The following is a 19,550-nucleotide window of genomic DNA, read 5'->3' as shown; positions in this document are numbered from 1 at the left end:
TTATTCTCCTGGGTTTGGGACTTACTTCTTTACGTCCAGTATCTTCCATTTGTACTGAAAGTGTATACCTTGTACCTGTTTGACCAGTTTACTTTGGAAACAGATAATTTGTAGTTTAAAATTCACAGACTCAGATATAAAGAATTTTCCCTCAAATAGAATATATCTAACGTCTCACCCTTATTTGATTTAAATTCTTCAGATGAGTGTTCAGGCCTAGAGTTTATTTAAGACTGTTGGCATAATTTGATGAGTGTGTTCTGTTTTCCATATGGAAGGGCATGAAAGTTGGGAGACCTGAGGTTAGAATGAACTGAACTGTGTTCTTACAAATTTTATGTTTTGTGGCCTGTGGTTATAAATCCACTGGAGAATGGTTGTATTAATGAAACAGGATAATGTAGGGTATATCTTGAGTCAGTCTCTTTTGCAATATGAACAAAATTAAACTCAAGCCTGCAAAGAGATGGAAAGAAGAAATCACAGACTAAATGAAGATTAGCCAGGACCAGAAGCTCAGAAGAAATAAGAACCTGACTCTAAAGCCAACAAAGATGGCACACCTTCCAATAGAGCTGGTGCCTTGATTTCAAATGTATAGTATCCCAAACAGCAAGAAAATAAATGTTTGTTAAAGCCATCTACTATTACAGCAGCATTAGAGAAGTCATTGTGGGATCCCCAACTTTCAAAGCTTGTGACTAGAAGAATGTCAAGATGTAAATTCTTTTTTCAGCATGCTTTGCTCTTTAGCATCCCTTTCGCTGCCCACCCAGAAAATCAGTACAATGTCTGCAGACACTTACCTGGTCACTCAGCTTCCTCAGTATGGGCAGTATTGAATGTGATGCGTAAATGTGTGATGTTTCATTTCAACTCAGAATACAAGCTGTTTGCTAGCTCTATAGAATGAAATTTCATTTTAACTTTCCTTAATGGATCCGCATTTAGAATAGAAGGAGAACTGAATCTATAAGAGGCAGCAATGTCTGCTGTGACCTAAATCTCTAGCTCAGCTTACGGGGCATTAGGAATTGATTGCAAGTAATAAATTACAGCTCGTTTCACTTTCCATACAACATCATTGCATTGGGGGGGAGGGGGCAGAAAAGTAGGTTAGAAATACCCACATAGTTTCTTTTCTTTCTTTTTCATGAACAGAAATGAATTATTACACCTGTATTCTCTCTCCTTTTCCTGGGGTTTATGCATTCTGGCCATGCATACCTTGTGTCAAACGTAAAATTAAGCATGATACTAAATAAGGAAGTCTCATTCATGAGAGATGAAGAGATCTACTGGGAAAACATTTCCAAGTGCTTGCCATCCAAATGAAGCATTATCTGAAAAGTTGGTGAACAGGTTAAACACAAAGATTTATTTGCAGAAACACCTCCCCCAATCAAAAAAATTAAAGAAGCATGCAAGGCTGGTTACGATGTGGCAGGTTAAGCCCCCACATGGTGCTGGTGCTCTGAGACCACAACACCTTTTCATTTATTCAGCACATATTTTAGAGTACCTGTTATATTTGAGATACTTCACTAGACCAAAAGAGTAGAGCACACTCAAACAGAAACTGCTGAGAACTTCAAAGAATGGTGCTTTGATCCAACACGGGGAATTTTTAAACCTTTTTCTGATCGTGCAGTTCCATAGCTTTGTCTATAACTTGCCAAAAGCTACAGCATCCATGGCTTTGCTTCAGATACTAATGCTTGGCCTGCAGTGGGAGGTGGGCTTGCTTAACTGCAAAGACATCTTCATTTCTTTACCTCTTCCCCCTACCCCCCACCCGCTCGGTTTTTTTTCTTTCTTTCTTTCTTTAAGCTCCAAAATCTCCCTCAGAAAAAACACGGTATGATACGTCCCTTGGTCTGCTCACCAAGAAGTTCATTCAGCTGCTGAGCCAGTCACCCGACGGGGTCTTGGATTTGAACAAGGCAGCAGAGGTGCTTAAAGTGCAAAAGCGAAGGATTTATGACATCACCAATGTCCTGGAAGGCATCCACCTCATAAAGAAGAAATCTAAAAACAACGTTCAGTGGATGTAAGTATGACCCACGGACTCCCCGCTCCCTGTGTCTAATAGGATACTCTCAGACTGCAAAAGTTTTCCTCAGGGCTGTGTCCACACTCATTTCCTCTCCACTCTCTTCTGTCATTTTCTTTTGCTTTCTCATCTCTTCGCCTCAAATTTGTGAATCTTTTTTTTTTTCAAAAATAGACTTTCTACTTATATTCTTTGCTTGATAAAAGAGTTTATGTTTCATTGATAAGAGGATTCTTGCATAAAACATTTGGGGCTTGGATTTGGGACCCAAATGTAAGCTAGACTGCTCCTCTATTGACTTGTGTGTGTTGATGTATCTTAGGTTTGTCTTTAATAGGAATTTAGAAGTTGAGGTACATAGATCATCTGTGTGCGTATGCACAGTCACACAAGCCTGCTTCGTTACCCATGGTTATAGTAATAGACTGATTCATTTTTCTGTGTAGAGTAAGACAAAATGTAAATGCCTCCATATCTTTTATAAAGCAGGCTGGTTAACACTTATCATCTGTATCCTTGTATGATTAATTGAATATGTAATGTCAGTTATGAATCCTATACAGAGCATCTAAACAGCTATATTTTATACGCATAGTACTAAATTAGCATTATTAGAAGACCTAACCCAGTCATGGAATGGCTTGTGCAAAATGCCATTTCAACTGTAACAGTACAAACAATTTTTATATTTTATGACAATCTGATAACCCATCTACCCTAAAAGATTAGAGAAACCTATTAGGAGCTCTAGTGGCAGAGGCCATAGAGAGTTACGCTGCTAACCCAAAGGCCTCTGGTTCGAATCCACAGCAGCTTCACAGGAGAAAGATGGGCAATCTCCCATGCAGTTTACAGCCTCTGAAAACCCAGTGGAGGGTCATCTATGAGTCGGTTCCAACTCGACCGACGGCACTGAGTTTTGGTGGGTTTTTTGTTTTGTTTTTGAGACTGAATATCAGTCCTTATTCTTGCAGACAACACATGTAACTGTATTCTTTACATCTCTCCTTTTTAGTTGTTGGTGTACAACCCTCAGAAATTGCTTGAGCCTTTCATACATTTTTGGATAATTTTTTCTTAACCATTCTTTTCTATTCTCTCTCCTCACTCTCTCTGGAATATATGGGCAAGGAGAATATCCCTCCTTTTGCCCTTTGAATTTGACGTTTCTAAGAAACTGGAGAAAAAGTGCAAACAGCAGTGTCTTTTTACTTTATTTCTAATGATATGGAATGTGAAGGACTGTATTCATGGGGCAAAATGTGCATAAGTATTCTCATTCTAATACTTGTCTAATAAGCAGTGTGACCTCTAATAACAAAAGGGGACCTGTGCCCAAAGGCCTGTTTCTCTCCCCTCCCCTCTCCGCCCCCCGCGATGGCCTCTCCTGAGCAGCCTTGAAGGGTCTGTGTTTGGATTCTAGGGGCTGCAGTCTCTCTGAGGACGGGGGCATGCTGGCCCAGTGTCAAGGCCTGTCAAAAGAAGTGACCGAGCTCAGTCAGGAAGAGAAGAAACTAGATGAACTGATCCAAAGCTGCACCCTGGACCTCAAACTGTTAACCGAGGATTCAGAGAATCAAAGATATCCTTTATAAGACTACCTGTTCGCTGGGAGTTAATGCCTTCGAGCCCATTTCCAAAGCTAACACAGTCCAGAGTAATCAGGGTAGGATGTTGCTCTGGTTTCATGCAAATGAGCATGTATTATGTGTAAACCCACTTAGTTTTGCCTAAGAAGTCAGTGTTTATAAGCTATTCATTGGACCGGTTCATATCATATTTATTTTGATAGCCAGGTTGGAACTGTTTTTTAAAGCATTTTATTCATGTGTGGTTGGGACATATGGAGACGCTCATAGCGTAAGGGCATAATATTATAAGACTAAGGTGTCTGTATTAATATTAATGACAACATTTAGCAGATTCCTCTTTGGCTTCCAGATTTTTGGTGGGTGTTAGCTGTCACTGTTGAGGTTCTCACATTCTATTTTCTTTTCATCAGATATTGTAGCAGTTGGAATCTGTTGAATCTGTCTGTGGTCGAAGGGTTGGAAAAGAGTATAGAGGAAAACACACTACAACATTTTTAAAGTGCTTTATGCTGAGTCTCAACACCAAAACTGATTTTTTGAGTACTCCATGACCTGAGAGAACCTCTATTCATCTGTTCATCTACAGACATTAGCTGTTGGAGGTTTAACAAGAAAGAAAGAAAGAAAAACTGTTTGGGGCTGAGGGTCTCAGCTTGTTGGTGACCGTCTCAGGAAACTTGTTCTTCATTTTTTTAATGACCAAAAGTAGAAAGAGAGAGTGGAGTCTGCTGCTTCCTTCTGTAGAAGAGAAAATTTTGCACATATTCATAATTGTTAATAAGAGAGAAAACTAATATTTTAACTTAGCCCATCTCTAATATTTGTTCCAACCTTCTGATTCTAGATTGGCCCTGGCCATTTTCTTCTAGCATGTCATCTCTATTAAACTTTCCCAGAGGGGAGCTCTGGTGGCCTAGTGGCAAGAAACTGCACTGAAATCCCAGAGGAATATGGTTTGAATCCACCAGACGCTCTGCCGGAGAAGGAGGCGCAATATCCTCCTGTACCAGTCAGATCTGATTTGACGGTACACGCACACAAAATAATGATAAAAATTTAAAAAAAACAAAAACAAAAAACTTTCCCAGACACGATGGAGACAGTGACTAAATGATAGTTCAGTATTTTAAACCTGCTGTCTTAGGATTCACTAAAGAAACGACGACAGTAAGATACATGTGTATGTAAGAAAACAGAGATTTATTGAAAGAACTGGCTTGAGCAAAGTTGGGGTGTAGGGAGAAATGTCAAGTCCAAAATCTACTGATCAAGGGACAGGCTGAAGATTCCTCCAGTGTTGAGACACAAATCCATATGTCAAGCCTGGCATATTTTCTGTTTATAGTTTAGGAAAAGAATACACCCCAGAAAAACATGCCTTGTTTGCCTTTATGACCTTCAGGTGATTGGATGAGGCCCACCTGCCTGTTGGGTAATCTGCTTTTCATAAGGCCAACTAAATTAATTATAATGAACTATTTACTAGGTATCATAGCCTAGCCAAGTGAACATATAAAATTAAACATCACACCTGTAAGTTTTATTTTTCTGTTGGCCAAAGGTTTAACCTTGTCAGCTGATAATTGGTGTAATAATTTGGAACCCCCCAGTGATCGCCAGTGTAGACTAACGGGGTAGAAAGAATTGCTCTAGTTGAGTCATTCCATTCCTTGTTTTATTTAAGAAGATGGTAATAGTTATAGATGCTCGGCAGGTTCCCCAAACATGTAATTTCTAACATTGTCACATACACTAGTTGTTTTTCCCTGGCCTTTGGTTGCCAAAAAAAAAAAAGAGAAAACTTCCTTGCAGGAAACTGCTAACTCAAGAAGCAAGATAGAGCTAGATAGGAAGCCCTTTTAAGTTTGTACGATTTGAGAATATGTTTGCACAATTTCTTTCCATTCGCCATTCAGTTCCCAATTTGGTACAGCTTGTTCACAAATGTGTTGAAATTTTCCTTCCTGCAGCATGTTGAGTAATTGTAGATGAGTTTTTATTTTAATGAGTTCTTGTCACATAGCTTTCTGAGAGTAGGCTGTGGGATAAATACCTGGTTATCAGTTTTTTCCCCAGTGTTCTGAATCAAAACTGAGAACTGGCGAGTCTTTTCTAAAAGCAGCAGTTAGCTCCCTGGATGGCATAAGTGGTGATGGAATAAAAACAGAATCTTTGCCCAGCAGTCACTGTCAACTTTGGGTTGCACATGAAACTGTCTGTTGTCTCAAATGTTCAGTCTTGAAGAAGACAGTGTGTTGGGAAAAGACATCAAGTTGACAAAGGCAGAGGGTCAGCAAAAGAGAGGAAACCCCTTAATAAGATGGCTTGACACAGTGGCTGCGCTCAAGTATATCAAAGATGAGGACGACCCAGGATAGAGTCTGAGTTATAGCTGACCCACTGGCGCCTAACAACAGATGAATGTGCAGATTTTGTGTATTCTTTTCTCTGAGAAATGGATTTCTAAATTCCTTTTGATCCCTGGATGGTCCCAACAATTTATGCTCACCTGATAACTGAAGGTTAGAGGTTCAAACCCAGCTAGCAGCACCTTGGAAGAAAACCGTGATGATTGGCTTCTATAAAGATTACAATCAGGAAAAATCCTGTGGAGAAGTTCAGTTCTTTAGTGCATGGGGTCTTCTCAGTGGGTCAAAATCAACTTGCCATCAAGAGGGTTTTGGTTTGTTTTATTCCAAGGAATGTAATTTCTTCTAGGTTTTCTAAGTCCTATTTCTACATTAAAATGTTATCAGACTGATAGCTATTTTATCTTGGCTGCTTTCATCGAGTTGTGTTTTGTTGTTCTGTCCTAGTAGTATTTGCAGATTATTATAGAAAGCAACTAGAGAAAAGACATTGTGCATTAATTATGTTATGCCATGCCTCTTATATCAGAAAATCATGCAACTAATCTACTCTCTTTTAGTATCAAATGTAAATTTGGGGGGGGGGATTTTAGCAGGTGTGCACAAATACTTCTGTGTTACATTACATACCATATTCTTTTATGATTTTTTTTTTTTTCACATTCTTCTGGTAGATTTTTTTTTTTTTAAAGGTTCAGCCACCAGGACACTTAAAAGAGTTGTTCAGTACTAAAGCAGTAACTACCAAAAATACTGAAATATTATTTAGTTCTCTTTTCTTAAATCAGTGTTTCTCAAATTCATTTAGGTTGCCAAGTACCTGGAAGCTGATTTCCTCCTTATAAAACCTGCAATATTGATGGAGTTAATAACATCAGACAAAAGATGATTTTTCTAACAAAGAGATAATGCCTTTCTTATCTGTAGACAATATATAATCACAGCCAGTCCAGGTACACTTAAGAAAAGCACACTGTCTGCTTAAGAAGCAATCTGGTTTTTCCATTTACTGTTTGTTCATTCATTTGGGTTTTAGCTGCTGACACTTACTGATCCTCAAAATGCAGATAGAAGTACCTGGAATTTTTTGTTTGTTTGTTTTTTAAAATTATATAGTAGAGCTTAAAATTTTTCTGCAGATTAAAGTCTGCTGTCATCCAGTGTGATTGACAGTACCTTCATTGGTGCTCATGGAATATATTCCTCCCTCAGAGACACTGTCTTTAGGTCCAAACCGTTGCAATAAATTTTTATTTCAATAAAGGCTGTCATGAATCTTTGCTTCCTAATGCATACATAATGTATATTTGTGTTATACTCTGTTATGTATGCAATAGGAATGTGGGAAAGTTTACAATACTATGAGAATTAACAAAGTGTGACAAAGGGATATTTGGTGAACACATACAGTTGGAAATTGGCTCCTGTAGATTTGTTCAGCATGGGATTGTCACAACCATTACTTTTAAAAAGGCTGTTAAAATAACAACCAGAAAAGGTTCCGTGATGATCCCTACATATTTAAAGATGCTTTACAGTTTGTCCATGTATTTATTTTGTTGCTTTCATAACAGTTACTCCTAAGTCAGTATGGCAAATTCCTTAACAATTAACACGTTAGCTTATGTTACATATCAAGATATTCGAAAAATTAGTGGCCTTAAAGACCAAACTGTTATAGTTGTGAAAGCCCCTCCAGAAACAAGACTTGAAGTGCCTGACCCACTAGAGGTAAGGAAACAGCATCTTTGTTCATCTGCAAAGATCTTGTTGGGATGCCTAAAGTAGAAGAGTCCTTGACTTACTTTTAAAGTTTATCCTCTCCTACAAATTTTGTAATTCTTTCCTAATCATTTTACCTATCTCCCAAAATTAAGAACCCATTTGATGTAGAGTGAATGTTTAATAAAAAAGAATAGTCACATGGCAGCATTTGCAGCTCAGTGTAATATATCCTGTTCATGTACTCTCTTGGGTTTTTTTTCGTTACTTATTTTCTGGTGGTTCTGATCAGTTAGGCAATTTAGGAAGTTATAAGTTGGCTATCCAGTTTATGGTCCCACCAGAAGTAGAGAGCTGAAAAATTTTAAGAGCTCTCTCTGACTTGTCTTGACGCATTTAAAGAATTTATTTATGACATGTTGACTTTCGAGAAATCAAACGGGACTTTGGGTTAATTGGTAGAGTTGACCATTGTTAACACAGTAGGAAACATATTTCTGTTGCTTTCAGATATACTTAGACAATATAAGCCCAGATTTAATCTTACAACCATAAGATTTCAAAATAATAAAAACTACCAATAGCAATATAGTATTTTTTAAATTGCATGCAAGATGAAAAGAATTTAATTTTTCATCTCCCACCTAGAGTAGTGTTCTCACCTTAATGGCAATAGCACTGTGACCTTGATGAGGAGAAACTGAAATTCTCACTGTGCTGCATTCTCTTATGAGGCTCAGTCCCAACACTTGAAAATGTCTTAAAATTTGATGTACAAGAACCCTGCCAAAAGGGAATAATAACATGGAAGTGCTATACTTTATTTGTGACAAAGGACCTTTTCATGATTGCAAAAAAAGAAATACATTTAAAGAGCACAGTTTCTCTCTCAAAGTTCTGTTCTAACACACTGACCCCCAAAATGTGTGTTCTTTCTCTAGAGATGAGATTGGCAAAATTTCAATAAAGTAGCTAAAGCGTAAATCATTTTGGATTTAAAAACCTTATGAAGTCTCTGTTGGAACTATGCAGCTATGGAGTTCTGCATTGTATAATAAAACAGCCAGAGGCAATATATAAACAATAGGAATAAATGTGACAGTGTTCCAATAAAACTTTATTTATAAAACCAGAATTTGCCCTGTGGGCCATAGTTTGCTCATTCCTTTTCTAGAGGATGACAGTCATTGATAGACCACCAGCGAAGAAACAAAATAAACAATGAAAATTACCCGAACTTTTTCATTTTTAGAACTTTCCATTTTTTTTAGAACTTCTCCCACTTCTTCTGTTCATAGAGCCTACAAATTCATTTGTCAAGTACCCAAGGACCCATTGAGGTTTACTTGTGTCCCGAAGAAACTGAAACACACAGTCCAATGAAAACAAACAACCAAGATCACAATGGGAATATTCCTAAACCCATTTCCAAAGGTAAAAAAAAAAAAGAAATAATCCACTTTTATCATTTGGAGATAATGTCAAGAATGAAGGTGACTAGAGTTAGCCTGCATTGGAACCACAAGTCTAGGGAAGAACAAAAACGTCTATTATTGCTGTTGTTGTTGAGGTTGTTGTTGTAGTTGTTATGATTGCATTTCTTTTTTTCAAATGGCATTCTAACTAGTGTGAAATCTGAAATCATAATGTTGGACAAAGAACTCCTCTACCTGCTTGCACAGTCACGTCTGGCTTTTGCTATGGGCAGAAACCACTTCCTTCCAGTTTTAAAAAACTGAGTGAGATCAGAAGTTAAGCAGTAGCATATCTTTGGCCGCATACCTTTGAAAGATGCTACAGAAATTGTTAGGGAGGGAAGTAAGTGAAGTTTGGAGAACAGCCTTTTTATTTAGGAGCTTTTGTCTTAATTTTATCTTTCTCCCATGTGATGGAGAACATATTAAAGAGACAGCATCAGAAAATAAATTTTATTAATAAATAGAATAAAACTCTGGGCAGTCTTTACCCCCTACCTAGTTTCAACTTAAAAGGTTTGGGTTGGTTTTTTTTTTCTCCCTCTGCTGTTAACCAATATATCCATGAATATTAGTGAGCAAAAACAAAGCATCTCAAATGATCAAAAGACCAGGGGATGGGGGGTTTACCTCATATTTGTAACCATTCCATGTAGTCTTATGGCCATGATTAATAAGTTGTTTGGTTTGGTTTTTTTTTTTAAGTAAAGACTAGGTTACAAATTGATGAATGTGTACTGAGGAGCCAAATTTTCAGTTTCCCTTTGAATAATCACTAATTGATTTCAGATAGAAGTTTTTTAGCTCGTCAGCCCTCTACTCTTTGAAGCTCTTTGTATTATTTGTTTGAGGCAAGTATTTAAAAAGGACAGTATGAAGAAATCAAAATAAAGACCAGTCACTCTTTCATATCTGTTAGCTCCAGAGGCAACCTGTATTCCCAAAAGGGTGTGGTTGTCTTTGGTTAAAGATAACTTAAAAAAAAAAAAAGTAACCAATAATATATACATTCTTCCAAGACACCAACGTGATTTTCTTCTAATGTACTTTTTGTTCCTACCCATCTTTTCATTTCAGACTTGGCTTCAACCATCTCAGGACATAATGATTGCCCTATTTCTATTGCAACCTTTTCTCCTTTGGCCTCTCCCACCAACCTTTTACAGCAGACTGAGGACCAAATTCCTTCCAACCTAGAAGGACCATTTGTGACCATATTGCCTCCCTTGCCCCAAGAAGACTATCTGCTCAGCCTGGAAGAAGAAGACGGCATCAGTGATATCTTTGATAACTACGATTTGGAAAAGCTCCCTTTGGTGGAAGACTTCATGTGTAGTTGATCAAGCTTTGCCGTGAACCCTCCTCCCTTAACTGGTATTTTTTTATTCCTGTCATGCAGTGTTGTCCCTTCCTCCCTTCTTCCTCCAAGATATTATCATGAAGTAAGCGACAAACTTCAAAAACAAAGCTGACGTTTTAATAAATTGAAAAACAAAATTTGTCTAAACGCACAGTTGCAGACTCCCTTGGGGAAATCCTGCTCTGCCCCAGGCTCCAGTCTCATGGATGAGTCAGCAAGTGAGAAAATGTGCAATCAGGTATCTCCCTCCGGACTGGCTTGCTGTGCCTGAGGGCTGGGCTGTAGAATGGGGTCTGGCCACCTGGCCCACTAAAAAAAAAAAACAAAACAGCAATCCTCCTTAATAACATTTCAAGCCGTGCCTTCTCCGCAGAATGCATGTCTTTGGGGTCTGCTAATACCCCAGTGGAATGGAACTGCAGGAAATGGAAACTTGAAGTCATGCAAGAGTATGGAATGGATTTCTTCAGCTCTTCTTAGGAGTACTTCATTTACTTCCCTGATTCAGTCTAGGCTGCCATGCAAGGAGGTCCAGGAGAGCCTCCGAAGCCTTCCAGATGAAGAACTTGTTTCCAGTATTGGTTGCAAATAACAGGAGTTACAGAATTCTGCAACTCCCAACGGTTATGGATTATCCTGTCTCCATAAACCACTTCCACCCCCCTACCGCCAATGTCTTTGTAAATTTAAAGTTTATTTGTAGCCAATGCCTACTTAGGAGTTCTCAGTGGATTGTGTCAGCCCTTTTAAAATTTATGTTAGCTGCCATTTAAGCATTCCTGTGACACCCATCACCATTTCAATTTAATTGTTTACTTGGAAGAGGTTCTTGCTGATTCACATTGGTTAGACCAAAGGGTGAGAACTTCTGCCCCTCTGATTAGAATATATAGACCTTATGTGATCTATTTTAACAGCTTCTACACGGAACAGGGTCCCATCCAACTTCTTTCCCATCCGACTTGGAGTGAGTGAGCCAGCCCAGGAGCTTACCATCCTGGTGACCCCATTGAGAGAAGAACCAGGTTAGCAGTCCCAAGGAGCAGCGGGGATGGGTCCCTCCATCCTTGGACTTCCCAGATACCCACGACCCAGGGAAAGGGCTCTTTTACATTGCACTCAGGGAGATCAGGTGGAGAGGCCTCTAGGAAGAGAGATTGCGTGTTCCGTGAGGATATAATGGAATTTACAATAAGCTAATGAGAAGTGGGAGCTATTGCTGTGTCCGGTGCTGTCCTGGCCACAACCTGTTCCACTTCATCTGTGAAGAAGTTCACTAGGACCAAGGGAAGCCAGACCTTAGTAAATGACGTGATGACATGTTAATGTTTCTACTGGTTTACTCTTTGGGAATGATGTCCCAAGTTGCAGATCCTCTCTGGTATGTCCAAGAATAGTTCTTTCCCTTGGTGGGTGGAGAAAGCCATCTCCCACCAGGAATGTGGCATACATAGGACCTCCAGATCCATTCCCTAGATGCTAAGGACTGCGGGAATGAGGGAGGAATCGTAATTCAAAACCACAAACTCATGATGAACAGTTAAATTGAAATGCTATGTGCCTGGCACAGCTGTAGGCACGTAGTAGGTACTCAATCCATATGTGTTTCATTGACTGGAAGATATCCCTTAGGACAGAAAGAAAAGAGCAAAAGCCCCAGCAGTTTACCCTAGAGATGGATTTTCACAATATGCAAAGTGGTGGTGGGGTCAACACAAGTGACACCAGCACTTTAAAACTGTGTGTAGGTATGCATGGATGTGTGTTTGGGAAGAAAACAAAGGTGCAGATTATTGTCCTTTTTCTCCTTCAGCCTCCGTCCCCACCTTCCTGCCCTCACACACAGTGGACTTGGTCCGAGATGAAGCATCGGGGTGGGGAGGAGGGGAAGCTTTGTGTTAAGTGCCTACTGGAAATGCACTGTGGGGGTTTTTCCTGTATGGGAAACCATTTATGCCAAGCTTTCCCCATTTCCCATATTTATCTCATCTGGTTAGCTGCCTCTGCTTCCAGCTTTGTGTAATTCTCATGGCCACCTGCACAAAGCTGGCTTCTTCCAAAGTCTAAAGAGTGAGTTTGTCTGGCTTGGTTGTGTGTTTCTTTTGTTTAATTTCTCCTTAAGCCTTTTGGTAATATAATGCTATATTTATTGTTTTTGCAAAATGAAAGGAATATTAGTAAGCCGGACACATTCCTTTATGTGTCAGATTTTTCCAGAATGGTCTTGCTGATGGCCAGCAGTCAGATGCCCTGTGCTATGTTCTGTTTGCATCTGTCATTTTCTTTTTGACATACTGTCTGGCACACAAAGTGAGTTAGTACTACAGTATTCGTGTTACTTTAAGTACTATGTATGCAGGTTTCCTGGTACCATTGAGTTGCTGCTATTAATTATTTACGCTCACACATGAAATTGGTAAAAGTTCCAAGTGTGCGAATTATGATTGCGTGAGCCTTAGAAACTAAATGTATAAAGGGCAACACATGAGCTGTCAAACAGTGTTAGATGTGTGTTTATATGTACAAATTTTGTGCATAGCAGTGGCGTTATTTAAGTTATGTAGCTGTCTCATCTTTTCATGACCTAGCAATTTTGTACAGGGGAAAAAAAGAATAGCAATTTAATTTGTTAACACTGCCAGAATATTTTCTAGCTGGTTTGTAATGTTTTTTTTTAAGAGTGTCTTTTTGTTCTTGTCTTTCATTGTGGTTCTTGTTTTAGTTGGTTGTTTTTGGTGATTTGTTTTGGTTGTGTTTTTTTGTTTTTGGGTTGTGTTTGGTGTTTTTTTTTGGTGGGGGTCAGTTGTGGTTGTTTTTGTTTTGGGGTGTTTTTTTTTCCTTGTTTTTGTCGTAAGTGTAGATCTGTAAATAAAATTGCAGTATTTAAAGCTTTAGCTTTCAGGAAAAAAGAAAGTAAGAACTTGGTGTGTGCATGACGACTCGAGTGTATGAGAGAGGGACTTTAAGGAAGGTGTCTCGGAGAGGATGTCAGGTGGCAGATATCAGGTTGTGGGAATTTCTTTTCCTATAGGGTACGTGATTTTGTATAACAACAACAACAACAAAAAAAAAACCAAGAAGGAAGTATTTCTCCCAAATGGGAGTAGGCAAATTTACTAATCGGTTTAGCTTTGTGTTGTATGCTAGTTGAAAAAATATATATGTAATATAATGTGAAAAAAAAAACCCACAACAAAAAATAAGGCGCTTTATGATGGATTTTGTAAATAGATTTGTTACAGGATGACCTGTTCTATAGCTGTGATCTTACCACTTCAAATGGGTGTAATTTGAATAAATTTTGTATGGTAAAGGATCAATAAAATGATTTTTTTAAGAGTTCAGATTTGTGGATTAATTTTTATGGTAGTATACTCTTATATTAATTTCATTTTGAAAGACACTAATCCGTTAGGTGGTGTAGATCCGAAAACATTTATTGCTCATTTAAAGGCAGGCAGTTCAAGTCTCCCCAGAGAAGCCTTGGAAGAAAGTCCCGCAGATCCACTTTGAAAAACCTCACGGAGCGCAGTTTTACTCTGACACACGTAGGATTGCGCGGATTTGAAAATTGGGCAGTATCTGGTTTCTATTACATAAACAGATGGATGAAAGCTAAAAGCATCTAATGCCTTACCCTTGAGCTGGAGCTCAGAATGCTGGGCAGATATCTTTTGCCCCTGTGATGTGTTAGGTACTCAGTGAAGTTCCATATCCCTTTAATCACTTAAAAGAAACCTCTTCCAGGTATTGAAGAAAGTTGGGGTTTTCTACTGAGAAAGTGATTCTATCATACGTTACGCCTCATAAGAGGTATGGAAATCGTAAATTTTAATTCTCAAGACTAGTAATGATGTCTCTTCTTCTAGATTCCTTATTTTTTTTTAAATAAATAATTTCTATTAGGGAGACTCCAGTGGCCTAGTGGGAGCGAGCTGCCAACCCAAAGACATGCAGTTCAAATTCATCAGCTGCTCTGCAGAAGTAAGATGGGCCGTCTCCTCCTTTGTGATATACTGCTTCTGAAAAGCCACTGCAGGGGGAACTATGAATTCTAACTCGAGGGGCTGGGGAGGGAAACCACTTTTGATGTCCTGTGTATACCTTTACAATCCAGTTATTTTCCAAGTATTTAGAAATATGGAATATGGATGTGCACATTTTTGTTGTGTTTTCTAACATAAATCATACCGTTTGTGCTTTCAGGAGTTGTTTTCTACTACGTATGTTTTTTACTTCTTTCCATGTTAATACTTGATTTTGTTAAGTGCTGTCAGGTCAGCCACAACTCATAGCGACTCTATGAACAGCAGATCAGAACCTTGCCTCCAAGCATGATGCCTTTGTTCAAGAATGGGCACTTCCTGACAACATACCTGAAGAGGCAAAGTTTCATCATCCTTGCCTCTAATGACCACCCAGGTTACACTTCCTCCAGAACATGTTTATTTGGTGTTTTAATTTGTTGTGGTGGTTAGGAGCCGTGAAGTATGACTCATAGTGACCCTAGGAACAATAGATCTGAACCCTGTCCTATCCTATGCCAGCCTCATAATCGCTTTCACTCAAAACCCATTGCTGTAGTCACTGTAAATCCAGCTGGTTAAAAGTCTTCATCTTCTTCACCATCCCTTTACCTTTTCAAGCATGATGTCCTCAAAGGTGTAGTCTCTTCTAGCAACATGCCCAAAGTATCTGAGATGAAGCTTCACCATCCTTGCTTCCAAAGAGCAGTCTGGCTTCACCTCCAAGACATATGTTTATTCAGTACTCTCCTTTGACACTACAGTTCAAAAATAGAAACTTCTCTCCTGTCATCCTGATTGTCAAGCTTTAGGATGCACAGCAAGTGATTGAAAAGATGGTGATCTGAGTCAGGCACACCTTAGTCATCAGACTAACATCATTGCTCCTCAGTACTTTGGAGAGGTCCCTGACTGCAGAATTTCCCAGTGCAATATGTCTCCTGATTATGTTGTTGATCCAAGCAAGTTGAAGTTATTGACAGTTTCAATCTTTTCTCCATCTATCATGTCACCTATATGTCCAGTAGTAAGAATTTTTATTTTCTTGACACTGAGATGCAATCCATATTTTTTGTAGTCCATAGTATATTCCGTACTCTTCACCAACACCCCAGTTCAAAGGCACCAATTCTTTGGTCTTGCTTAGCCTTTGTCCAACTTTCAGATGCTGACGAAACAATTGAAGATGCCATGGCCTAGATCAGGCACACCTTAGTTTTGTAGTTTTATTTTGGGTCTTGGTGGTGGTGGGTTTTTTGGGATTATTTTTAAAAATTCTATTTATTGTCGTGAAAGGCCGCATAATACTCCAGTGTTTTGGAAATTTGTTGATAATCTATTCATCCCTCCTTTCTTCCCAGGCTATTCCCTCTATTGTAAGCCTAGAGGACAGAACAGAACTGCCTGTAGGGTTTCTAGGTCTATAAATCTTTCCTATGGGAGTTGACTGATTCATCATTCTTTTGAGAAGTGCTAATGGGTTTGAAATTCTGACCTATTTAGAGATACTCTTATGGTGTGTGTTTTTTCCCCCTAAAACATCTTTGTTGAATGGCTAAAAAATGCTGTTGTTTGTTGTTGTTATGTGCCGTCGAGTGGTTTGTGACTCATAGCGACTCTATGTACAGCAGCCCTAAACCCTGCTCTATCCTGTGCCAATCGCATTGCCTCTGACACACCCATCCACCTCATAGAGGGTCTTCCCCTCCTGCGCTGTCCTTCCACCCTACCAAACATGATGTCCCTCTCCAAGGACCTGTCTCTCCTTACAACATGTCCAAAGTATGTCAGACAAAGCCCCAGAATCCTTGCCTCCAAGGAGCAGCCTGATTTAACCCTCTCTAGGGTTGGATCTGTTTGTTTTCTTGGCAGTCCATGGAACATTCAATACTCTTCTCCAGCACCACAGCTCAAAGGCGTCAATTCTCCTTTTATCCTCCCTAGTCATTGTCCAACTCTCTGATGCATAACAAGTGATTGCAAAGACCATGGCCTGTATCAGGAGCACTTTAGTCTCCAGAGAGACACCATTGCTCTTGAGTACTTTAGAGAGGTCCCTAACTGCAGACTTTCCCATCGCAATACATTTTTTTATTTCCTGGCTGCTGGTGCCAAGAGTGTTGACCGTCAAGCCGAGCAAACTGAAGCTGTGAACAATCTCAATCTCTTCGCCATCCATCCTGATGCTACCGATTGGTGATAAAAATAACAAACTTTCTCACTAACAATATATACTACACTGGAAATGGGCATCTATCACTACTGTGTCACCCCAGAACATTCTCTTTACCTCAAGAAAACCCCTTATCTCTTAAATAGACAATCACCATTCTTACCTGCCCCCAGCCTCCAACAATCTCTAATCTGCTTTCTGTCTGTATACATCTGCCTATTCAGGCTATTTCTTATAAATGGAGTCATACAACATGTGCATTTGTAGTTTAACAACAGAACAATGTTTCCAAGGCTCATATGCGTTGAAGGATGAAACAGTCCTTTTCTATGGCTGTATAATTTATGGCTACATGTTTTGTTTATCCATTCACCAGTTAACCAACATTTAGCATGTATCCACTATTTGGTTATTATGACCTAGAGTGCTATTTTAAGTGTTTTATATGAATTCTTTCTGCATGAGAATATAGTACACATCCTTATCTCATGAATTCATTAGCTCTTCAAGTATATAAGCCCAGGTGAGAAGTACTTGTTTGTTCACTTTTGTTCATAAAATAAAAGGTAAGAACCTAATGGGTCTTTAGTGAACTCCCACTCTTCAGTTGAGTTGTCTGAGATTTAGTAATACTGAAAGAAAAACGTTTAAGCCATCCAGAGGCAACAGCAGCACCGTGTAATCACCAAGGTATTTTCCCAATAGGTGCTGTGTTCACCTCACTGCACTTCTCCCTCGTTTCTCATTTTTGCCTTCCAACCTCTAGTTCTCCCTAGTGAAGAAAAAAGAAGCACCATTCCATTTGGTAAAGATTTGGAATCCCTGTGGAGCAGTTCTGCTCTGCCCTACAGAGTCCCTCTGAGTCAGAATCTGCAGTAGATTTAGTTGGGATTAACTCTCAGCGCTCTATATCCCTAGTGTATGGAAGATTGATTCCCTCATTCAGTGTAGCTACCCTGCCTCGGAGTCTGCAGACATCATCATTTTAAGAATTGAGCCAATGATAAAAGCTAAACTGGACGAAGACAAGCTTCCTTCTTACAAGTGCATTAGGGAGAGAGACACACAGTAAAACAATTTCCCACATACAGAAGGAGAACAGAAATAGAATGTACAGACAATACTGGAAGGGGTTGGGAAGAGGGACCATCTTGGTAAAAATGGACAATATGGGTATTGCCATTAACAACTTGAAACAGGATACGTATAACCTATGCAGAGGAGAGGAAAACTGGATGGGAAAATATTAGGGTGGTGGTGTGGTGAAGGAACAGGTGAGATACAGTGAGGATTTGATGAGTTGTGATAAAAGGCATTAATAAATTATAATTACTATTCTAAAACAATGACTGAAAATCAACCAAAAAAAATTACAGAAAAGCAAACTGTTATAATATTCAGGTGAGTTTGAGGCAATCATTTAGGGCTGCATTCTTTTTAAAAGTGACTGGAACTAAGATGTGGGTTCTACACAGGAGAATTCAGAAATTTGTCTCCACAAAGTTTAGAAATAGCAACAGTAAGATTGTTCTGGAAAAGTTAGTTTTATGTATTTATTATACACTCATAGATGGGAATACTTGTTCATTTATTTGCTTAGTCTTTGAATAAGCATAAAGTACTTAATATATGGCAAGAATAGTAAATGCTACAAGGCAAGGGAGTTGGGGGGAGTCATAGCCCCTGTCAGGAAGGAGGAAGTTGACTGATAGGAGGAGAAATAAGCTTAGCTAGGAGAAGTAAATATTAAAGGTCAAATTTCTAATCAGTTCTTTTTTGAAAACTTGAAAGGACAGATGGTTGGAGGCAGAAATGGAAATGGAGGGAGGATGGAGTTACTTCTAGAGAGCTTTCTAAATCAGGAGAGACTCTGTTTGGAGACAATTCCTAGTACGCAACCCATGTCTTTGGGGGGAACGGGGAGCCTGTTAGTAGAAGGCTGTGCTAGTAGGCGTGACCTAAGCTTGAATAGACAATGTTGTTACTGTCAGGTGCTGTTTAGTTGACTGACACATAGCAACTCTGTGAACAACAGAGCTGAACCTTGCCCTATCCTGTGCCATCCTCACAATTTATGATATCCTTGAGCCCAGAGTTACAGTCACTCTGTCAGTCCATCTCTTTGAGTGACTTCCTCTCTTTTGCTGAACTTCCACCTTTTTAAGGATGTTGACTTTTTCCAGGAATGGCCTCTCTTAACTATATACCCAAAGTATAAGACAGGAAGTTTTGCTGTCCTTGCCTCTACGAAACACCCTGGCCACACTATATCCAAGACATATTTATTTGGTTTTTTTTTTTTACAGACCACAGTATGTTCAGTACACTTATCCAGCATCACAACTCAAAGGCATCAATTCTCTCATCATTAATCATTGTCCAGTTTTCTGATGCGTACCAAGTAATCAAGAAGACTATGGTCTGGATCAGGCACACCTTAGTCTTCAGACTGATATCATTGCTCTTCAGTACAGTGCCTGACAGCAGATGTTCCCAGTGCAATTTATCTTTTGATTTTCTGACTATTGATGCCAAGAATGTTGATTGTAGAACAAGTAAGCTGAAATTGTTCACAATTTTAATCTCTTCTCCATCTGTCATGAAGCTGCTAATTGGCCTAGTGGTGAGAATCCTTGTTTCCTTGATGTTGAGCTTCAAACCATATTGAACACTGTTGTTATTGATTGCCTTCCAGTCCAGCACAACTCTTAGCAACCCTATGAACAAAAGGCCTGAAACTCCTCTCTAACTATGGACATTTATCAAAATTCATAGAGCTTC

At 39.1% G+C, this 19,550-nt stretch overlaps 1 protein-coding gene across 1 annotated transcript in view; it reads left to right on the top strand.

Moving 5' to 3' along the window:
• E2F3 (E2F transcription factor 3) overlaps positions 1–10,597 on the top strand; it is a 136,605-nt gene extending 126,008 nt beyond the window's left edge. Inside the window, exons 3-7 of the mRNA XM_006888659.1 lie at positions 1,831–2,050; positions 3,477–3,635; positions 7,631–7,745; positions 9,035–9,170; positions 10,289–10,597. Of these exons, the coding sequence (XP_006888721.1) occupies positions 1,831–2,050; positions 3,477–3,635; positions 7,631–7,745; positions 9,035–9,170; positions 10,289–10,551 (893 nt within the window). The 3' untranslated portion in view covers positions 10,552–10,597. The remainder of the gene's footprint in view (positions 1–1,830; positions 2,051–3,476; positions 3,636–7,630; positions 7,746–9,034; positions 9,171–10,288) is intronic.
• Positions 10,598–19,550: the final 8,953 nt, after the last annotated feature.

The sequence above is a fragment of the Elephantulus edwardii genome, unplaced genomic scaffold (assembly GCF_000299155.1).
Source record: "Elephantulus edwardii isolate Elephantulus edwardi_28Jun2011 unplaced genomic scaffold, EleEdw1.0 scaffold00070, whole genome shotgun sequence".
Taxonomy (NCBI): domain Eukaryota; kingdom Metazoa; phylum Chordata; class Mammalia; order Macroscelidea; family Macroscelididae; genus Elephantulus; species Elephantulus edwardii.
Note: the sequence above shows the minus strand (reverse complement) of the source record. Positions and strands in the feature narration are given on the sequence as shown.